The sequence below is a fragment of the Heterodontus francisci genome, chromosome 20 (genome assembly GCF_036365525.1).
Source record: "Heterodontus francisci isolate sHetFra1 chromosome 20, sHetFra1.hap1, whole genome shotgun sequence".
NCBI classification, from domain to species: Eukaryota; Metazoa; Chordata; class Chondrichthyes; order Heterodontiformes; family Heterodontidae; genus Heterodontus; species Heterodontus francisci.
This window is the reverse complement of record NC_090390.1, coordinates 81,981,671-82,004,578: the sequence shown is the minus strand read 5'-3', so window position 1 is coordinate 82,004,578 and position 22,908 is coordinate 81,981,671. Positions and strand designations below refer to the sequence as shown.

The 22,908-nt window shown below is 47.1% G+C and overlaps 1 protein-coding gene across 2 annotated transcripts in view; it reads left to right on the top strand.

The window, feature by feature from the left end:
* The window catches only part of zfyve27 (zinc finger, FYVE domain containing 27), a 186,708-nt gene extending 168,721 nt beyond the window's left edge, over nucleotides 1-17,987 (top strand). For both annotated transcript variants that reach the window (XM_068053128.1, XM_068053127.1), the window contains 3 exons: nucleotides 7,765-7,811; nucleotides 14,516-14,597; nucleotides 17,450-17,987. In XM_068053128.1, the coding sequence (XP_067909229.1) occupies nucleotides 7,765-7,811; nucleotides 14,516-14,597; nucleotides 17,450-17,514 (194 nt within the window). In that variant the 3' untranslated portion in view covers nucleotides 17,515-17,987. The remainder of the gene's footprint in view (nucleotides 1-7,764; nucleotides 7,812-14,515; nucleotides 14,598-17,449) is intronic.
* The last annotated feature ends 4,921 nt before the right edge of the window (nucleotides 17,988-22,908 follow it).

Here is a 22,908-nt window from a genome sequence, read left to right as displayed (position 1 = left end):
GAGAAAGAAATAGACAAGTTGCAAAAAAAGGTTTTGGATTGGGGGAGAGCGAATTTTAGTAAAATAAGGCAGGATCTGGCCAAGGTAGACTGGAAAGAGTTACTTGTCGGGAAATCTACAGAAGAGTAGTGGGGGGCATTCAAAAAGGAAATGGGGAGGGTACAGGCCCAACATGTTCCCTCGAGGGTAATAGCAAGGAGCAACAAGCCCAGAGAACCATGGATGACCAGAAACATTCAGGGTACGATGAGAAGGAAAAGAGAGATTTTTAGCAAATACAAGGAGAGCAAATCAACGGAAGCATTAGTGGAGTACAGAAAGTAGAGGATGGAGCTTAAAGCAATTAGGAGAGCAAAGAGGGGATATGAGAAAGCTCTGGCTGGTAAAAGTAGGGAAAATCCCAAGATATTCTGTAAGTATATCAATGGGAAGAGGATAACCATGGAAAGAGTAGGACCCATTAGGGACCAAGGGGGAAATCTGTGGGTGAAGCCAGAGGACATCGGTAGGGTGTTGAGCAAATACTTCACATCTGTCTTCACCCAAGAGAATGAGGATGTAGATATGGAACTTGGAGAGAGACTGTGAGGTTCTTGAGCAAATTGTCATAGGGAGTGACAAGGTATTGGAGGTTTTGGCAGGCTTAAAAGTGGGCAATTTGTGTCCCAGGATGCTGTGGGAGGCGAGGGTGGAGATTGCTGGGGCTCCGACCCAAATTTTTAATTCCTCTCTGGCCATGGGGGAGGTGCCAGAGGACTGGAGAACAGCTAATGTGGTCCCACTATTTAAGAAAGGTTGTAGCGATAAGCCAGGGAACTAGAGACCAGTGAGTCTCACGTCAGTGGTAGGGAAACTATTGGAGAAAAGTCTGAAGGAGAGAATCTATCTCCACTTGGAGAGGCAAAATTTGATTAGGAATAGTCAGCATGGCTTTGTCAGAGGGAGGTCATGCCTAACAAATTTGATTGAATTTTTTGAGCATGTGACCAGGTGTGTAGATGAGGGTAGTGCAGTTGATGTAGTTTACATGGATTTCAGCAAAGCCTTTGACAAGGTCCCACATGGGAGACTTATCAAGAAAGCAAATGCACGTGGGATACAGAGTAACTTGATAAGGTGGATTCAAAATTGGCTTAGCTGTAGGAGACAGAGAGTGATGACAGACGTCTGTTTTAGTGACTGGAAGCCAGTGTCCAGTGGCGTACCACAGGGATTTGTGCTGGGTCCCCTATTGTTTGTCATTTATATAAACGACATAGATGACTATGTGGGGGGTAAGATCAGTATGTTCGCGGATGACACAAAGATTGGCCGAGTGGTTAACAGTGAGGTTGAGTGTCTTGGGTTACAGGAAGATATAGACGGGATGGTCAAATGGGCAGAAAAGTGGCAGATGGAATTTAACGCTGAAAAGTGTGAGGTGATACACTTTGGAAGGAGTAATGTGACACGGAAGTATTCAATGAATGGCCTGACACTGGGAAGTTCCGAGGAACAAAGGGACCTTGGTTGCAGAGCTGGGCTGAGATGACAAATGGAGTTTAATGCGGAAAAGTGCGAGGTGATTCACTTTGGAAGGAGTAACAGGAATGCAGAGTACTGGGCTAATGGGAAGATTCTTGGTAGTGTAGATGAGCAGAGAGATCTTGGTGTCCAGGTGCATAAATCCCTGAAGGTTGCTACCCAGGTTAATAGGGCTGTTAAGAAGGCATATGGTGTGTTAGCTTTTATTAGTAGGGGGATCGAGTTTCGGAGCCACGAGGTCATGCTGCAGCTGTACAAAACTCTGGTGAGACCGCACCTGGAGTATTGCGTGCAGTTCTGGTCACCGCATTATAGGAAGGATGTGGAAGCTATGGAAAGGGTGCAGAGGAGATTTACTAGGATGTTGCCTGGTATGGAGGGAAGGTCTTACGAGGAAAGGCTGAGGGACTTGAGGTTGTTTTCGTTGGAGAGAAGGAGGAGGAGAGGTGACTTAATAGAGACATATAAAATAATCAGAGGGTTAGATAGGGTGGATAGTGAGAATCTTTTTCCTCGGATGTTGATGGCAAACACGAGGGGACATAGCTTTAAGTTGAGGGGTGATAGATATAGGACAGATGTGAGAGGTAGTTTCTTTACTCAGAGTAGTAGGGGCGTGGAACGCCCTGCCTGCAACAGTAGTAGACTCGCCAACTTTAAGGGCATTTAAGTGGTCATTGGATAGACATATGGATGAAAATGGAATAGTGTAGGTCAGATGGTTTCACAGGTTGGCGCAACATCGAGGGCCGAAGGGCCTGTACTGCGCTGTAATATTCTAATTCTAATTCTTGGCATGTTTGTCCATAGATCTCTGAAGGCAGAAGGGCAGGTTAATAGGGTGGTGAGAAAGGCATATGGGACACTTGCCTTTATCAATCGAGGCTTAGATTACAAAAGCAGGGAGGTCATGTTGGAGTTGTATAGAACTTTGGTAAGGCCACAGTTGGAGTACTGTGTGCAATTTTGGTCGTCACATTATAGGAAGGATGTGATTGCACTGGAGGGGGTGCAGAGGCGATTCACCAGGATGTTGCCTGGGATGGAACATTTAAGCTATGAAGAAAGGTTGGATAGGCTTGGATTGTTTTCGCTGGAGCAGAGAAGATTGAGGGATGACCTGATCGAGGTGTACAAGATTGAGGGGCATGGACAGGGTGGATAGGGAGCAGCTGTTCACCTTAGTTGAAGGGTCAGTTACGAGGGGACACAAGTTTAAGGGGGATTTGAGGAAGAACCTTTTTACCCAGAGGGTGGTGACGGTCTGGAATGCACTGCCTGGGAGGGTGGTAGAGGCAGGTTGCCTCACATCCTTTAAAAAGTACCTGGATGAGCACTTGGCACGTCATAACATTCAAGGCTATGGGCCAAGTGCTGGCAAATGGGATCAGTTAGACAGGTCAGGTGTCTTTAATGCATCGGTGCAGACTTGATGGGCCGAAGGGCCTCTTCTGCACTGTATTATTCTGTGATTGTGATCGCTACCCCCAGAGGATCCTTAACTACGATATCTCTTATTTATTCTACCTCATTACACATTACTAGATCTAAAATAGCCTGTTCCCGGGTAGGTTCTGCAATGTATTGCTCTAAGTAACAATCCCTGATGCACTCTACAAATTCGTTTTCCATGTTATCTCTGCCAATCTGACTTGTCCAGTCAATATGCAGATTGAAATCACCCATGACAATTGTAGCGCCCTTCTTACACACCTCCGTTATATCCCGATTTGTAATTTGTCCTACAGTGAGGCAACTCTTCGGGAGCCTATAGACGACTCCCACCCATGACATCTTCCCCTTGCTATTCCTTATTTCCACCCAAACTGATTCCACATCATGATCTATTGCACCTATATCACTACTCACCACTGCACTGATACCTTCCTTTATTAACAAAGTTACCCCACCTCCTTTTCCTTTTTGCCTATTTTTCCAGAATGTTGAATACCCTTGAATATTGAGTTCCCAGTCTTGGTCACCCTGCAACCACGCCTCTAATAGCTATCAAGTCATACTAATTAATTTCTATTTGTGCTGTTAGCTCATCTATCTTGTTACAAATGCTGCATCCATTCAGATAAAGAGCCTTAAGCTTTGACTTTTTGCCGTTATTACTCATTCTGGTTCTAATTTCTGCTGCACTCTTCTTATATTTTCTGCCCCTTCCTGTCACACTTTGATTACCGTTCGCCTCTTCACTACCCTGCACCTCTGCTCTCTAGTTTCTTTTTGATTTTTTAAACTTCCCTTCAATTGAACCCTTCCCGCACTAATTAGTTTCAAGTCCTATCTGCAACCCATGTTATACGATTCACCAGGACACTGGTCCCAGTATGGTTCAAATGGAGCCCTTCCTAGCGGAACAGTGGCGCAGTGGTTAGCACCGCAGCCTCACAGCTCCAGCGACCCGGGTTCAATTCTGGGTACTGCCTGTGTGGAGTTTGCAAGTTCTCCCTGTGTCTGTGTGGGTTTTCGCCGGGTGCTCCGGTTTCCTCCCATAGCCAAAGACTTGCAGGTTGATAGGTAAATTGGCCATTATAAATTGCCCCTGGTATAGGTAGGTGGTAGGGGAATATAGGGACAGGTGGGGATGTGATAGGAATATGGGATTAGTGTAGGATTAGTATAAATGGGTGGTTGATGGTCGGCACAGACTTGGTGGGCCGAAGGGCCTGTTTCAGTGCTGTATCTTTAAATAAATAAATAAACAGCTCTGTCCTTCCCGAGTACTGATGCCAGTGCCACATGAATCAGAACCCATTTCTCCCACACAATCTTTGAGCCACACGTTTACCTCTCTAATCTTATTTACACTATGCCAATTTGCACGTGGCTGAGGTAGTAACCGGAGATTGTTACCTTTGTGGTTCTGTTTTCTAATTTAACCCCGAGCTGCTCATAGTCCCTCAGCAGAACCTCTTTCCTAGTCCTACCTATGCCGTTGGTACCAACATGGGACCATGACAACTGGATCCTTCCCCTACCACTCCAAGTTCCTCTCCAACCCAGAAGAGATGTCCTTAATTGTGGCACCAGGTAGGCAACACAGCCTTCGGGACTCCCTGTCTTTGCTGCAGAGAACAGTATCTATTCCCCTAACTATGCTATCCCTTATTACTACTACATTTTTCTTTTCTCCCCCCATATGTTGAACCCAGGCTCCATTTACCTGTTCAGGTGGGCACTAGAGCTTTAACAGGTAGTCTGTAGGGTTGGTTTCTTGAAGGATGAATTCAAATTAGCCAAAGGTCTTGGTTTGAACTGATCTGGAAAGTTTTTTCAAATGTTTTCAGGTTCTAAAGTAGAGGAGAGAAATTATTCTTGATTGTGCTTCTCTTTTTAATATTTCCAGGATTAACTTTGGATTCAAATTGTTGGAAGGGTTAGCAATACTCCTCTGCATTGTACATGCATGAGGAGCTGTTTGAATAAATATAGCCACAGAGCTGTATAAATTACTGTTGACTTCTGAGAGCCACTGTCTAGTAGGGCCAGCAAATTTCACTGGGAACTGGGAACTGGATAGGTAATTAGGAGCGCAAATGGAAGAAGGATGTGAACCAAGTCCCATTCATCCATCACCCTTCTGTTTGCTGACCTACATTGGCTCTCGGTCCTTGAATGCCTCCATTTTAAGATCCTCATGCACATTTCAAATCATGCCTTCGCCTCTCCCTATCCTTGTAACTGCTCCAGCCCTACTACCCTCCGAGAGCTATGAATTCCACCAATTCTGGCTTCTTATCCACACCCACTCCTTCACACCAGCAGTGGTGACAGTGCCTTCAGCCATCTAGGCCCTAAGCTCTGGAACTCTCTCCCAAAGCCTCTCTACCTCTCTCCCTCTTTAAAACCTATACCTTTTCCCAGTCAACCTTCTGGGAAGATGACACCAACAAGCAAACTTTGACCAAGTTTTTGGTCATTTTTATTATTCATTCATGGGATGTGGGCATCGCTGGCTTGGCCAGCATTTATTGCCCATCCGTAATTGCCCTTGAGAAGGTGGTGGTGAGCTGCCTTCTTGAACTGCTGCAGTCCATGTGGGGTAGGTACATCCACAGTGCTATTAGGAAGGGAGTTCCAGGATTTTGACCCAACGACAGTGAAGGAACCGCGATATAGTTCCAAGTCAGGATGGTTTGTGGCTTGGAGGGGAATTTGCAGGTGGTGGTGTTCCCATGGATCTGCTGCTCTTGTCCTTCTAGTTGGTAGAAGTCACGGGTTTGGAAGGTGCTGTGTAAGGAGCCTTGGTGCGTTGCTGCAGTGCATCTTGTAGATGGTACACACTGCTGCCACTGTGCGTCGGTGGTGGAGGGAGTGAATGTTTGTGGATGGGGTGCTGATCAAGCGGGCTGCTTTGTCCTGGATGGTATTGAGCTTCTGTCATACTATCTCCTCCTTTTGGCTCGTGTTAATTTTTTTTGATAACACTTTTGTGAAACACTTTGGGATGTTTTACAGTGCTGAAGGATAACATATTGAATTTTTTCAAAAGCTCAAGCCAGCCAGAAATTGGCCCTCTGGTCCTTTACACTCATAGGCAGTGCAGCTTTTGAGAGACCTTTCTGTTATGTGTTTCTGTACTCCCAAAAATTAACCTCTGATGTGACAACTTCAGTCTTTACATTCTAAGCTTTAGATTGGTTGGAGAGCAATCCAATTGAGCAGTTTTGAAACAATGAAAACTCGGGTATTTGAAAGTGTTTCACGTCTCTAAAATGGACCGGAGGAGACGGGGCGGGTGGGGGGTTGGTGGGGAAGGTGATAATTTTTACAGTGATTTGAAAAGGTAGCTTTGTTTGGGGAAAAAAGGTAAAACTCGAAAGAGTAACAAAAAGGAAAAGTGACTGAAAGGGAGTTGGAGAGGATGTGAAGTAGGAGAGAAAGGGATAAAAGGGCGAACAGAAAAACAGCTTAAATTTTATTATTTTTTAATTAAAATTGGATTTTAAATTACTAGCCCCGTAATAAAGCTAATCTTGGTCTATGAGTTGTTTGATTGTTGCAATATTAACGGCTTGTGAGCTGCAAAATTTATAAAATGGTTGGTCCAGAGAGTGAGGAATTTCCCTGGGTTTGAAGGGTTAAAGTGAATTACAAATAAACGATAAACCCACTGAATTATGTCTTATCACTTCTTTCACTTTTTTGCAAAATTGCTAATAGAGATCTGTTTAGGTTAATGTGCTGGTTTTTCTTTTTAATGACATTCTAAAGTATTAGTGGTACCTGTGAATTTCCTCCAGTGTTTGAGAATATGTTTACATTGAGGCTGGCTTGGGTTTAGGATGAAATTGGCCTGGTGTCCTTGTTTTCAAACAAAATTCTCCTAGTTTTTCAAATCCCTTCAGGACCTTGCCTCTCCCTGTCTCTGTAATCTCCTCCAGCCCTACAACCCTCCAAAATCTCTGCACTCCTTCAATTCTGACCTCCAGCACATCTCCGATTCACATCACTCCGGCACTGGCGGCTGTGCTTTCAGCTGCCAAGGACTAACTCTGGAATTCCCTCCCTGCCTCTCCACCCTTCTCTCTGCTCCTTGAAAATCTACCTCTTCGACCAAGCTTCTTGCTCATCCTTCTTAATATTTCCTTCCGTGGTTCTGTGTCAAATTTTGTTTGATAATGCTCCTGTAAAGTGCCTTGGGATGTTTTACTACATTAAAGGTGTTATGTAAATGCAAGCTATTGTTGTACTGCAGTGGAATGTGTGGGGCCAGGAATTCATCCAACAGATCGGTACGAGGTGAAGCCGTGGTTTTATTTGCTCACTTAGAGGGCAAAGGCTAATTGGCCATCACAAAGCTAAGATGTGCAGCAGATTATCGAGGAGCTGCAACAACCCCCGCCCCCGCGCCGCCCTCCTCTCCCACCCCCCCCACCGCCTCCACCACCATTTATGTCTTTTTGTTCCTCTTCCTACAATAAGCAGTCATTTTCGCTCAAAAGCCTGTTATTTGTGCACCGCATTTCTCTGGAAAATGTAACCCTGTGATTTTTATTTAAATTGATACAGTTCAGCAATGTTTGCCTGAAAAAAAGGGGCAAAGCGAGAGACCTATTATGTCAACTGCATTTCTGGTGAATTAATATTTAGTTGTTCCAGAGCATGCTGTGGCAATCAAGAGTGCAATAACAGAAAAAGGAATGCAGAGTCAGTGTGGAAGAAGCTTTGTTTTAATAGCTGTGCTTTTTAATTTATGTTTTTATTGCACTTTTTTTTCCTTCATTTCAGGAAATTGTAACAGCTGCAGTGCCACGTTTTCAGTCCTGAAGAAGCGAGTGAGTATTTAAAAAAAAAAGTAATTCATTCCTTTGTTAAGTCAATAAGCAAAATGCCTGTCTTTTTTTAAAAAAAAGAAATAAAATTAAGAAAGCAGAGTAGTTATACAGCGGTGTTAGCCGTGGCTCAGTGAGTAGCGCTCTCCTCTGCGTCAGAAGGTTGTGGGTACAAGTTCCATTCCAGAGACTTGAGCACAAAAATCTAGGCTGGCAGTCGCAGTGCGATACTGAGGGAGCGCTGCACTGTCGGAGGGTCAGTGCTGAGGGAGCGCTGCACTGTCGGAGGGTCAGTGCTGAGGGAGCGCTGCACTGTCGGAGGGTCAGTGCTGAGGGAGCGCTGCACTGTCGGAGGGTCAGTGCTGAGGGAGCGCTGCACTGTCGGAGGGTCAGTGCTGAGGGAGCGCTGCACTGTCGGAGGGTCAGTGCTGAGGGAGCGCTGCACTGTCGGAGGGTCAGTGCTGAGGGAGCGCTGCACTGTCGGAGGGTCAGTGCTGAGGGAGCGCTGCACTGTCGGAGGGTCAGTGCTGAGGGAGCGCTGCACTGTCGGAGGGTCGGTGCTGAGGGAGCGCTGCACTGTCGGGGGGTCGGTGCTGAGGGAGCGCTGCAGTGTCGGAGGGGCAGTGCTAAGGGAGCGCTGCAGTGTCGGAGGGGCAGTGCTGAGGGAGCGCTGCAGTGTCGGAGGGGCAGTGCTGAGGGAGCGCTGCAGTGTCGGAGGGGCAGTGCTGAGGGAGCGCTGCAGTGTCGGAGGGGCAGTGCTGAGGGAGCGCTGCAGTGTCGGAGGGGCAGTGCTGAGGGAGCGCTGCAGTGTCGGAGGGGCAGTGCTGAGGGAGCGCTGCAGTGTCGGAGGGGCAGTGCTGAGGGAGCGCTGCAGTGTCGGAGGGGCAGTGCTGAGGGAGCGCTGCAGTGTCGGAGGGGCAGTGCTGAGGGAGCGCTGCAGTGTCGGAGGGGCAGTGCTGAGGGAGCGCTGCAGTGTCGGAGGGGCAGTGCTGAGGGAGCGCTGCAGTGTCGGAGGGGCAGTGCTGAGGGAGCGCTGCAGTGTCGGAGGGGCAGTGCTGAGGGAGCGCTGCAGTGTCGGAGGGGCAGTGCTGAGGGAGCGCTGCAGTGTCGGAGGGGCAGTGCTGAGGGAGCGCTGCAGTGTCGGAGGGGCAGTGCTGAGGGAGCGCTGCAGTGTCGGAGGGGCAGTGCTGAGGGAGCGCTGCAGTGTCGGAGGGGCAGTGCTGAGGGAGCGCTGCAGTGTCGGAGGGGCAGTGCTGAGGGAGCGCTGCAGTGTCGGAGGGGCAGTGCTGAGGGAGCGCTGCAGTGTCGGAGGGGCAGTGCTGAGGGAGCGCTGCAGTGTCGGAGGGGCAGTGCTGAGGGAGCGCTGCAGTGTCGGAGGGGCAGTGCTGAGGGAGCGCTGCAGTGTCGGAGGGGCAGTGCTGAGGGAGCGCTGCAGTGTCGGAGGGGCAGTGCTGAGGGAGCGCTGCAGTGTCGGAGGGGCAGTGCTGAGGGAGCGCTGCAGTGTCGGAGGGGCAGTGCTGAGGGAGCGCTGCAGTGTCGGAGGGGCAGTGCTGAGGGAGCGCTGCAGTGTCGGAGGGGCAGTGCTGAGGGAGCGCTGCAGTGTCGGAGGGGCAGTGCTGAGGGAGCGCTGCAGTGTCGGAGGGGCAGTGCTGAGGGAGCGCTGCAGTGTCGGAGGGGCAGTGCTGAGGGAGCGCTGCAGTGTCGGAGGGGCAGTGCTGAGGGAGCGCTGCAGTGTCGGAGGGGCAGTGCTGAGGGAGCGCTGCAGTGTCGGAGGGGCAGTGCTGAGGGAGCGCTGCAGTGTCGGAGGGGCAGTGCTGAGGGAGCGCTGCAGTGTCGGAGGGGCAGTGCTGAGGGAGCGCTGCAGTGTCGGAGGGGCAGTGCTGAGGGAGCGCTGCAGTGTCGGAGGGGCAGTGCTGAGGGAGCGCTGCAGTGTCGGAGGGGCAGTGCTGAGGGAGCGCTGCAGTGTCGGAGGGGCAGTGCTGAGGGAGCGCTGCAGTGTCGGAGGGGCAGTGCTGAGGGAGCGCTGCAGTGTCGGAGGGGCAGTGCTGAGGGAGCGCTGCAGTGTCGGAGGGGCAGTGCTGAGGGAGCGCTGCAGTGTCGGAGGGGCAGTGCTGAGGGAGCGCTGCAGTGTCGGAGGGGCAGTGCTGAGGGAGCGCTGCAGTGTCGGAGGGGCAGTGCTGAGGGAGCGCTGCAGTGTCGGAGGGGCAGTGCTGAGGGAGCGCTGCAGTGTCGGAGGGGCAGTGCTGAGGGAGCGCTGCAGTGTCGGAGGGGCAGTGCTGAGGGAGCGCTGCAGTGTCGGAGGGGCAGTGCTGAGGGAGCGCTGCAGTGTCGGAGGGGCAGTGCTGAGGGAGCGCTGCAGTGTCGGAGGGGCAGTGCTGAGGGAGCGCTGCAGTGTCGGAGGGGCAGTGCTGAGGGAGCGCTGCAGTGTCGGAGGGGCAGTGCTGAGGGAGCGCTGCAGTGTCGGAGGGGCAGTGCTGAGGGAGCGCTGCAGTGTCGGAGGGGCAGTGCTGAGGGAGCGCTGCAGTGTCGGAGGGGCAGTGCTGAGGGAGCGCTGCAGTGTCGGAGGGGCAGTGCTGAGGGAGCGCTGCAGTGTCGGAGGGGCAGTGCTGAGGGAGCGCTGCAGTGTCGGAGGGGCAGTGCTGAGGGAGCGCTGCAGTGTCGGAGGGGCAGTGCTGAGGGAGCGCTGCAGTGTCGGAGGGGCAGTGCTGAGGGAGCGCTGCAGTGTCGGAGGGGCAGTGCTGAGGGAGCGCTGCAGTGTCGGAGGGGCAGTGCTGAGGGAGCGCTGCAGTGTCGGAGGGGCAGTGCTGAGGGAGCGCTGCAGTGTCGGAGGGGCAGTGCTGAGGGAGCGCTGCAGTGTCGGAGGGGCAGTGCTGAGGGAGCGCTGCAGTGTCGGAGGGGCAGTGCTGAGGGAGCGCTGCAGTGTCGGAGGGGCAGTGCTGAGGGAGCGCTGCAGTGTCGGAGGGGCAGTGCTGAGGGAGCGCTGCAGTGTCGGAGGGGCAGTGCTGAGGGAGCGCTGCAGTGTCGGAGGGGCAGTGCTGAGGGAGCGCTGCAGTGTCGGAGGGGCAGTGCTGAGGGAGCGCTGCAGTGTCGGAGGGGCAGTGCTGAGGGAGCGCTGCAGTGTCGGAGGGGCAGTGCTGAGGGAGCGCTGCACTGTCGGAGGGGCAGTGCTGAGGGAGCGCTGCACTGTCGGAGGGGCAGTATTGAGGGAGCACTGCACTGAGGGGCAGTGCTGAGGGAGCGCTGCACTGTCGGAGGGTCAGTGCTGAGGGAGCGCTGCACTGTCGGAGGGTCAGTACTGAGGGAGGACTGCACTGTCGGATGCAGTACTGAGGGAGGACTGCACTGTCGGACGGGGAGTACTGAGGGAATGCTGCACTGTCGGAAGTGCTGGTTTTTAATTGAGACATTGACCTGAGGCCCCCTCTGACCTATATGGTGGATGTAAACTATTCCATTACACTATTTTGAAGAAGAGCAGGTAATTCTCCTAAACCAATATTCCAGGCAAATATCCCTCAATCAATATCACTGAAAGCAGATTTCCTTATCACATTTATATAAACGCAAAACACTGCAGATGCTGAAAATCTGAAATAAAAACAAGAAATGCTGGAAATACTCAGCAGGTTTGGCAGCATCCGTGGAGAGAGAAACAGAGTTAACATTTCAGGTCAGTGACCCTTCATCAGAACTGGCAAAGGTTAGAAATCTAATAGGTTTTAAGCAGATAAAGCGGGGATGAGGCAAGCGATAACAAAAGGCAAGGTGTTGATAGGACAGGGTCACAGAGAATAACTGACCAGAAGGTCATGGAGCAAAGCCAAAGGGTATGTTAATGGTGTGCTGAAAGACAAAGCATTAGTGCAGAGATGGTGTTAATGGACAGAAAAATGAACAGCCTTAACCCAAAGCACGGACATGAAAAAAAGTGGGCAGGCACATGGTAAGAAAATGAATGATGAAACAAACTAAATAAAAGAAAAGAAAAAATAACTGAAAAGAAAAAGGGTGGCCCGTCATGCTGTGAAATTATTGAACCCAATGTTCAGTTTGGCACGCTGTAGCGTACCTAATTGGTAAATGAGATGCTGTTCCTCGAGCTTGCATTGCTGTTCACTGGAACACTGCAGCAATCCCAGGACAGACAGGGCATGAGAGCAGGCAGGGAGTGTTGAAATGGCCAGCAACAGGAAGCTCGGGGTCATGCTTTCGGACTGAGCGGAGGTGTTCCGCAAAACGGTTACCCAATCTGCGTTTGGTCTCCCCAGTGTGGAGGTGACCACATTGTGAGCAGCGAATACAGTATACTAAATTGAAAGAAGTGCAAGTAAATTGCTGCTTCACCTGAAAGGAGTGTTTGGGGCCCTGGATAGTGAGGAGAGAGGAGGTAAAAGTGCAGGTATTACACCTCCTGCGATACACTTCTTCACACCCTGCCTCCTGTAAGGACTTCATTCCATTCTCCCAGTTTCTCCGTCTCCGACGCATCTGCTCTGATGATGCAACCTTCCACTGCAGCACTTCTGATATGTCTTCCTTTTTCCTCAACTGAGGATTCCCCCCCACTGTGGTTGACAGGGCCCTCTACCGTATCCGGTCCATTTCCCGCACCTCTAGCCTCACCCCTTCCCCTCCCTCCCAGAATCGCGACAGGGTTCCCCTTGTCCTCACTTTCCACCCCACTAGCCTCCACATCCAAAGGATCATCCTCCACCATTTCCGCCACCTCCAGCGTGATGCCACCACCAAAGGCATCTTCCCATTCCCTCCCCTGTCAGCATTCCAAAGGGATCATTCCCTCTGTGACACCCTGGTCAACTCCTCCATTACCCCCAATACCTCGTCCCCTTCGCACGGCACCTTCCCATGCAATCGCAGGAGGTGTAATACTTGCACGTTTACCTCCTCCCTCCTCACTATCCAAGGCTCCAAATACTCCTTTCAGGTGAAGCAGCGATTTACTTGTACTTCTTTCAATTTAGTATACTGTACTCGCTGCTCACAATGTGGTCTCCTCTACATTGGGAAGACCAAATGCAGATTGGGTGAATGCTTTGTGGAACACTTCCGAGCTTCTGGTTGCTGGCCATTTCAACACCACCACCACCCCCTGCTCTCATGCCCACATCACTGTCCTGGGCTTGCTGCAGTGTTCCAGTGAACATCAATGCTCGAGGAGCAGCATCTCATTTCCCGATTAGGCACACTACAGCATGCTGGACTGAACATTGAGTTCAATAATTTCAGAGCATGACAGGCACCCCCCCCCCCCCCCCCCCCCCTTTTTATTTTCAGTTCTTTTTTCATTTTTCTTTTTATTTCATTTTATTTTAGTTTGTTTCATCATTCATATTCTTACCATGTGCCTGCCCACTTTTTTTCATGATTGTGCTTTGGGCCAGGGCTGTTCATTTTTCTGTCCATTAACACCCTCTCTGCACTAACGCTTTGTTTTTCAACACACCATTAACATACCATTTGCCTTTGCTCCATGACCTGCTGGTCATTTCTTCTCTGTGACCCTCTGTCCTATCAACACCTTCCCTTTTGTTATTTCTTGCCCCATCTCCGCTTAAAACCTTTTACATTTCTAACCTTTGCCAGTTCTGATGAAGGGTCACTGACCTGAAACGTTAACTCTGCTTATCTCTCCATGGATGCTACCAGACCTGCTGAGTATTTCCAGCATTTCCTGTTATTATTATCCTTATCACATTGGGACGTGGGTTCGAATCTCACCACGGCAGATGGTGAAATTTAAATTCAATTAATAAATCTGGAATTCAAAAGCTAGTCTAGTGTGACCATGAAGCCATTGTCGATTGTTGTAAAAACCCATCTGGTTCACTAATGTCCTTTAGGGAAGGAAATCTGCCGTCCTTACCTGGTCTGGCCTACATGTGACTCCACATCCACAGCAATGTGGTTGACTCTTAAAATGCCCTCTGAAATGGCCACTCAGTTCAAGGGCAATTAGGGATGGGCAATAAATGGGCAGTGATGTCCACATCCCATGAACGAATAAAAAAAAAATTGCTGTTTGTGCAAGCTTGCTGAACACAAATTGTCTGCCACGTTTCCTACATTACAACAGTGACTACACCTCATTGGCTGCACTCTGGGATGTCCTGAAGCCGTGAAAGGCGCCATAGATAACATCGTGGCCATTACTGCATTTTGTTGAGCCATAATATCTGAGGTCTTATTCATTTATTTTACTCGCCATCATTTTCATTTTTCCTATGGGGCATTTGGGTACATTTTAGTCCACTACCCCTTTCACAAACCTTTCTTAAATCTCTGTTCTGGGTACCCAACTGTAATTACCTTGCTGACAATGCTCCCCACCTCACCCCTCCCACCCGCCGACTGCTCCCTCACTCTCCCAGCTTATTGCTATGTATAGATTAGAGTTTTGCATGGACTGAATTAGTGCTGTGTACAGACAGGGTATCAATAGTTAGTGCCATCTACAGACTAGGTACCAATAGTTATTGCTGTGTACAGACTGGATATCACGTAGTTAAAGCTGTGTACAGAGCTGCGTATTGATAGCTAGTGCTGCATATGGATCAGATCAGTGGAATGCATGGATCAATTATTAATGTTGTATAGACAACATATTGGTATTTAATACTGCTAATATACCGGGTATGTGTTAAGTACCTGCTCCTTTCATCACAATTCTTTTTTCTGCCCATGCTTAGCGTAACTGCAGCAACTGCGGGAACAGCTATTGCTCGAGATGCTGTTCATTCAAAGTTCCCAAATCATCAATGGGAGCAACTGGTAATTATGACTGTTACTATTTCTCTTGTCTTTTTGTGTCTTTTTGTGTCTTTCGATTTTCAATTAAAAATTTAGCAAAGTTAATTCACCATCAGCATATAATATATATGCAACTGCTTCTGTACTTTGAGCACAAAATCAAGTCAAGGAAGCTCCCTGCTGATTCAGAGGGAGACTGCACTGCCTAGTGTACTACTGCAGGCCCAGAAAGTCCTAGGTGTGATCCTCAGACTGTGCTGAGTTTTCTGATCTCAGTTTTGTGGGTGACACATATATGTCCTGTGACTAACCTTAGTGCGTCTGGGCTTGGTAAGGGAAAAAGCAGTTACGTTTCCAGCTCCTGGTTGATATCTAGTGAACCTCTTTTGTCTGGACATGATTGGACTTGGTGTAATATCCCTCCTGCCCCCTTCACCCCTCTCCAGCTCAAAGTGCCTGTGGACACTCATTGTGTGCAAGAATACTAGAAATAGTATCAGGAGTATCCCTTCAAGCCCACTCCGCCATTCAATGCGATCATGACTGATCTACTTCAACACCATTTTCCTGCACTACCCGCGAATCCCTTGATGATTTTAATATGTAGAAATCCATCAATCTTGGTCTTGAACGAAATCAATGACTGAGCCTCCACAGCCCACTGGGGCAGAGAATTCCAAAAATTCAACACCCTCTGAGTGAAGAAACTTCTCTCCCTCTCAGTCCTAAAATGGCCTGCCTCTTATTCTGAGACTGCGTTCCCAGGTTCTAGACTCCCCAGCCAGGGGAAACATCCTTCCTGTGTCTACCCTGTCGAGCCCTGTAAGAATTTTGCACATTTGAATGAGATCACCTCTCATTCTTCTAAACTCCAGAGAGTAAAGGCCCAGTCTATTTTAATCTTTCCTCATAGGACAATCTCTCCATCTTAGGAATTAGTTTGGTGAACCTTCGTTGCACTCCCTCGATGGCAAGTATATCTTTCCTTAGGTAAGGGAGACCAAAACTGCACAGAATACTCCAGGTGCAGTCTCACTGAGGCTCTATATAATTGTAGTAAGACATCTTTACTCCTATACTCAAATCCTCTTTTAATAAAGGCCAACATATCATTTACCTTAATTGCTTGCTGTACCTGCATGTTAGCTTTCAGTGACTCATGAACAAGGACACCAAAGTCCCTTTGAAGTTCAACACTTTCCAGCCTCTCACCACTTAGGAAATACTGAGATGAAATTGTGTAGACTCCTACAAAAAGAGTGGGGCCACTGCCTACGGAGCTGGCCGCAGTATGTGTCACCTCTTTGAGAAGAGTAGAGAAAACTGAGAGCAAAAAAACATGCATCTGTGAAGCTAATTATGGATGAATTTTGGCTTAATTTCTTCGCTGAACCAAATGTTTCAAACCTATGTATGCAGTATGCCTGGTTTGTTTCATCTATTAAAATATTTTAGTTCCAGTAAATATTTGCAGTAAAATAAAAATAACTCCACTGCAAGTGCCAACTGAATGTTCCATGTGCATGAAGAATAGTCTTAACAGCTTTGTGGTTCCAGCACCTCACTACTAAACTTCCAATTCAGATAGAATCCTGCAACCTCCTTGTCCTTACTTAGAAACATAGGTGCAGGTCATTTAGCCCCTTGGGCCTGTTCCATCATTCAATACGATCATGGTTGTTCTGCGACCTAACCCCATATACCTGCCTTGACCCCATAATCCCTTAATACCTTTGATTAACAGTAATCTACCAATGTCAGATTTAAAATTAACAATTGACACAGCATCACTTGCCATTTGCAGAATCAAGTTCCAAACTTCTACCACCCTTTGTGTGTAGAAGTGCTTCTGAATTTCACTCCTGAAAGGCCTGGCTCTAACTTTTAGACTGCTCCCTAGTTCTAGACTCCCCAACCATCAGAAACAATTTCTCTCTATCTACCTTATCAGTTCTCCTTAATACCAGGTCACACCTTAATCTTCTGAATTTCAGGAAATACAACCCTAATTTGTGTAATCTCGCCTTGTAATTTAAGTCTTGGAGTCCATGCATCATTCTGGTAAACCTGTGTTGCAGTCTCTTGAAGGCCAATGTAAGCTTCTTAAGGTGTGATGCCCAGAAATGAACACGCCACTCCAGGTGTGGTCTAACCAGGGCTTTGTATAGCTGTAACAACACAAAACTCTCCGCCAGGTTCAGATTGAAGTTTTGACTCACCTATTTTTAAACCAAAAATCTGACTTTTGATGCTCATCGGAATGAGATGCAAGTGCTGGGGAATGGAGCACTTTCAACTTGAGGCTCCCAGCATTGGCAGCGAAGATCAGATATCATGCAACTGAAAGCTCCTTTTGCTCATTTACCCGAACAATAGACTTTAGAACCCATATTGCAGGAGTTTTTGTTTCCCACCTGCAACTTCTCTGAACAAGGTTTCCAATGACCATTGATTAAGGGCCAATTTTGGGTTGCATGCCCATTTGACACTCCATTGAGACTGCCTAAACTCATTTCTTGGGAGGTTCATCCTGAGATCGCTTCCACTCTATTCTGATTGAGTTGATTTCGAACCCAGGCCCCCATTTTCCTTCAGTGTGGAAGTTTGCCTGTTTCTCAGATGAGATGTCCGATGTAGTGCCTTTCAATTGGGCCCAACACTCTATTTATACATCTTGATTGGAGGGGATGTCATCTTCCTGGAAAGAGCCTGCTAATGGACAATGTTGACAGGAATCTGTACTGGGATTTACAATCAAGACTTTCCACCCTCCAGGCTGAATGAGAGGAAACAGCAAAATGTATGACTCTGCCCACCGAGAAAATGTTGGCCACAGATTATATCGTGTTATAATCTTTTTCTCTCTCTTCCAGCGCCAGATGCCCAACGGGAGACTGTGTTTGTGTGTGCGCAGTGCCACTACACTTTGAGCAAATAGGACGAGGCATTCATTCATTCTTTCTTCCCCTCCCCTTTTAAATGTAAATTTTATTTTTACTTTTTAAATAAAATGTACTGTATCAGCAAAGTGGAGAAGACAGAGATAGACACGAGAGAATTGTGCCTGTACAATGGACTCTTCTGTGTTAAGGAATTAGGAATGCAGTCTAGCTATGAGAGCAAAATTGTTCTGGAATCAATGTTTGTGTGTCATATAAAATAATATAATATATATATATGTATCCTCACCTCTAAATGCTGCCTTCTACTGTATATATTGTGAGATTAGACATTTGCAGTTTTTTTTTTTGTATAATGTGCAGTGTAGAACACTATTTAAAGAGCTGGTAAAACTCTCCAAAACCTCAAAAACCATGTTTCTTAAGATTGCATTTTATGCTTTGCCTTTAGATTGATATCTGTGATGTAAGTCTGATATTTTCTCAATAAAAATGACACTGCAGAAAAATATCAGAAGGGCATCACAAAATCTGTGACATTATGTGCTGGAGTTTTTCTTGGGGGTGAGGGTGTCGAGTTGTTAATTATAGTTTTTTTTAAAAAAAACCTCAAAATGATGTTTGTTAAAGGCTTTAAATATATTATTTTTAAAGTTCCTCTAATCCAATTCATTTTTCCCCTTCCTCTTTCTCCCAACCCCCTTAAAGGCAAACTGAAAAGATGCAGAGTAATGTATATAAAAAGATAGAAACATAGAACCTTACACTGCAGAAGAAGGAAGCCATTCAGCCCATCATTGCAGTCCAGGCCTTTGAAACAGCTGTCCAATTAATCTCAGTCCCCTGCTCTTTCCCCTTAGCCCTACAATTATCTCCCATTCAAGTGTTTATCCAATTCCCTATTGAATCTGCTTCCACCACCTTTTCAAGCAATGTATTTCAGATCACAATAACTCGCATGAAAAAAAAAATTCTCATCTCACTTCTATCTTTTTTGCCAATTACCTTAAACCCGTGTCCCCTGGTTATTGACCCTTCAGTCAGTGGGAACAATTTTAAAAAATGAAACTGTTTGGTGGATTGGTGAAGGGATGCTGCGATTGTTCATTTAAAAAAAATGTTTTTGTATATATTAACTGCTCTCCTGTGCTGTTTCTCACTGTTAGACTGGTCTGTGGGACATAATGTTTAACAGCTACCCTGGTCTGAACCTTTAAGCCCATTGCCTAAAGTATTCCCTGTGGAACTTGCTACCACAAGGAGTGGTTGAGGTGAATAGCAGAGATGCATTTAAGGGGAAGCTAGATAAACACATGACAGAGAAAGGAAGAGAAGTTTAGGGCTGATGGAATTTGATGGCGAGGGATCGGGCTGAATGGCCTGTTTTTGTGCTGTAGATTATATGAGTCATCTAAATAGGTCCTGAGATTAATTTGAGGTAAATTGTTGTTGGACGTTTCTCCAGATTAGTGACTGCTTGGCTTCTCTCTAACCCGCCCAGGTTGTCCCTAGATCAGGATAAGTGCAGGAACTGGCTGGTTGGCTTTCTTCATTTTGCTTACTTATTTTTAGTCTGTTCGGTAATTTGTGATCCAAAGGGCTTGGAACACTCGAGAAGACAGATTTTTTCCGGACAAGCAGCGCCAGTAACTTGCATTTCTATATAGTCTTTAACATAATAAAACACAGTAATGATCAAACAAAATTTGACACCGAACCACATAAGGAGATATTAGGACAAGTTAACAAATGTTTGAAAGAGGTTGCAAGGAGTGTCTTAAAGGCAGAGAGAGAGGCAGAGGAGTTGAGGGAGGGAATTCCAGAGCTTGGGTATCATTCCTTGTTTGTTCTACCATGTTTTTTATATTTCATGGGATGTGGGTGTCGCTGGCTAGGTCAGCATTTATTGCCCATCCCTAATTGCCGTTGAGAAGGTGGTGGTGAGCTTCCTTCTTAAACCGCTGCAGTCCATGTGAGCTAGGTACACCCACAGTGCTGTTAGGAAGGGAGTTCCAGGATTTTGACCCAGTGACAGTGAAGGAACGGCGATATAGTTCCAAGTCAGAATGGTGTGTGGCTTGGAGGGGAGCTTGCAGGTGGTGGTTCCCATGCATCTGCTGTCCTTTGTCCTTCTAGGTGGAAGAGGTCATGGTTTGGATAGTGCTGTTGAAGGAGCCTTGGTGAGTTGCTGCATTGCATCTTGTAGATGGTGCACACTGCTGCCGCTGTACGTCGGTGGAGAGAGTGAATGTTTAAGGTGGTGGATGGGGCGCCAATCAAGTGGGCTGCTTTGTCCTAGATGGTGTTGAGCTTCCTGAGTGATGGTGGAGCTGCACTTATCCAGGCAAGTGGAGAGTATTCCATCAAACTCCTGATTTGTACCTTGTAGATGGTGGGCAGGCTTTGGGGAGTCAGGAGGTGCCGTAGTCGTTGCAGAATTCCCAGCTCTGACTTGCTCTTGTAGCCACAGTATTTATCTGTCTTTTCCAGTTCAGTTTCTGGTCAATAATAACCCCCAGGATGTTGATAGTGGGGGATTCAGCGATGGTAATGCCATTGAATGTCAAAGGGAGACAGTTATCTCTCTTATTGGAGATGGTTATTGCCTGGCATTTGTGTGCTACGAATGTTAAATGACTCTTGAAGTGCAATCTATGTATCATGTATTGTAAAGGAGAAAGGAACACAACAGGAAGAGAAGTACCTGGCCATTGGTGGTAGTGATCATAATTCAGTCAGTTTTAACATAATTATGGAAAAGGACAAGGATAGAACAGGAGTTAGAGTTCTCAACTGGGGCAAGGCCAATTTTACTAAACTGAGTGATTTAGTGAAAGTGGACTGAAAACAGCTACTTGAAGGTAAATCAGTGTCAGAGCAGTGGGCGGCGTTCAAAGTGGAGATTCAAGGTGTTCCCACAAACAAAAAGGGTGAGGCGGCCAAATCTAGAGCTCCATGGATGTCAAGGAACCTACAGGCTAAGGTAAGGCAGAAAAGGAAACTCAATAGGACACCGAGAACTCAATACTACAGAAAGCTGGGAGGAGTATAGAAAGTGGAGGGGTGAAATCAAAAAGGAAATTGGGAAAGCAAAGAGAGGGCATGAAAGAATATTGGCAAGCAAAATCAAGGTGAACTCAAAAATGTTTTATCAATACATTAAGCGTAAGAGGATAACTAAGGAGCGAGTAGGGCCCATAAAAGACCAAAAAGGTAACCTATGTGTAGGGGTGGAAGATGTTAGTATCTAATACCTGTGTCTGTCTTCACAAAAGATGGGGACGATGCAGATATTGTATTTAAGGAGGAGGAGTGTGAAGTATTGGATGTGATAAACATAGGGAGAGAGGAAGTATTAATAGGATTAGCATCCTTTAAAGTTGATAAATCACCAGCGCCAGATGAAGTGTATCATAGGCTGTTAAAAGAAGCAAGAGAGGAAATAGCAGGGGTTCTGACCATCATTTTCCAGTCCTCACTGGATACAGATGTGGTGCCGGAGGATTGGAGAACTGCTGATGTCATACCTCTGTTTAAAAAGGGAGCGAAGGGTAGACTGAATAATTACAGGCCAGTCAGTCTAACCTCAGTAGTGGGCAAATTATTGGAATCCAATCTGAGAGACTGGATGAACTGTCACTTAGAAAGGCACAGATTAATCTAGGATAGTCAGCATGGATTTGTTAAGGGAAGATCTTGTCTGATCAACTTGATCGAATTTTTTGAAGAAGTAACAAGGAAGATAGATGAGGGTAGTGCAGTTGATGTGGTCTACATGGATTTTAGCAAGGCTTTTGATGAGGTCCCACCTGGCAGACTATTTAAAAAAATAAAATCCCATGGGATCCAGGGAAATGCAGCAAGGTGGATACAAAATTGGCTCAGTGGCAGGAAACAAAGGGTAATGGTTGATGGGTGTTTTAGCGATTTGGAGGGCTGTTTCCAGTGGTATTCTGCAGGGCTCAGTACTGGGTCCCCTGTTTTTTGTGGTATATATTATCGATTTGGTCGTAAATGTAAAGGGCATAATCAAGAGGTTTACAGATGTCACAAAGATTGGCCATGTAGTAGATAGCGAAGAGGATAGCTGTAGGCTGCAGGAAGATATTGATGGTCTGGTCAGATGGGCAGAAAAGTGGCAAATGGAATTCAACCTGGAGAAGTGTGAGGTGATGCATTTGGGGAGGTCAAAAAAGGCAAAGGAATACACGATTAATGGGAGAATACTGAGACGTGTAGAGGAAGTGAGGGACCTTGGAGTGAATGTCCACAGATCCCTGAAGATAGCCGGACAGGTCGATAAGGTGGTTCAGAAGGCATATGGAATCCTTTCCTTTATTAACCGAGGTATAGAATATAAGAGCAGGGAGGTTATGCTGGAACTGTATAAATCATTGGTTAGGCCACAACTTGAGTACTGTGTGCAGTTCTGGTCACCTCATGACAGGAAGGATGTAATTGCACTAGAGAGGGTACAGAGGAGGTTTACAAGGATGTTGCGGGGACTGGAAAAATGCAGCTATGAGGAAAGATTGGATAGGCTGGGGTTGTTCTCCTTGGAACAGAGAAGGCTGAGGGGAGATCTGATTGAAATGTACAAAATTTTGAGGGGCCTGGATAGAGTGGAGGTGAAGGGTCTATTCATCTTGGCAGAGCGGTCAGTGACGAGGGGCCATAGATTTAAAGTGATTGGTAGAAATATTAGACTTTTCCACCCAGAGGGTGGTGTGGGTCTGGCAGAAACCCTCAACTCATTCAAAAGGAGTCTGGATATGCACCTCAAGTGCTGTAATCTGCAGAGCTACACAACAAATGCTGGAAGATGGGACTAGAATAGGTGGATCATTTTTCAGCCGGCACAGACACGATGGGCCAAGTGGCCTCTTTCTGTGCCTTAAACTTTCTATGATTCTATGATCAGGTGATTTCCCTGAGCCATTTAATCGGAATATAAGGAAAAGGACACAAGGAAGTAGCAGCATCCCAAATTCTATTAATCGCACCAGTTGATGATACTAACAAACAGAAGAAGGTTATCTTGCAATCTGGGCAGAAGGTGTTTGTGCTAAAGCAGTATGTTCTTTACCTCATATTTGTGTCGTGCGTAGAATTACATAGAAACCACAGCACAGAAACAGGCCAGTTGCTCCAATAGGCCTATGCTGGTGTTTACGCTCTGCTCAAGCCTCCCTCCACTCTCCTGATATAACCTTATCAACATATCCTTCTATTCCTTTCTCCCTCATATGTTTATCTACCTTCCCCTTAAATGTTTCTATGCTATTCACCTCAACTATTCCATGTGGTAGTGAGTACCCGGTTCTGACCACTCTCAATAAAGACTTTTCTCCTGAATTCCTTTTGGATTTATTAGTGACTATCCTATATTTATGAACTAGTCTCATGAACCTCCATCAGTCTTGGTGTGTTGG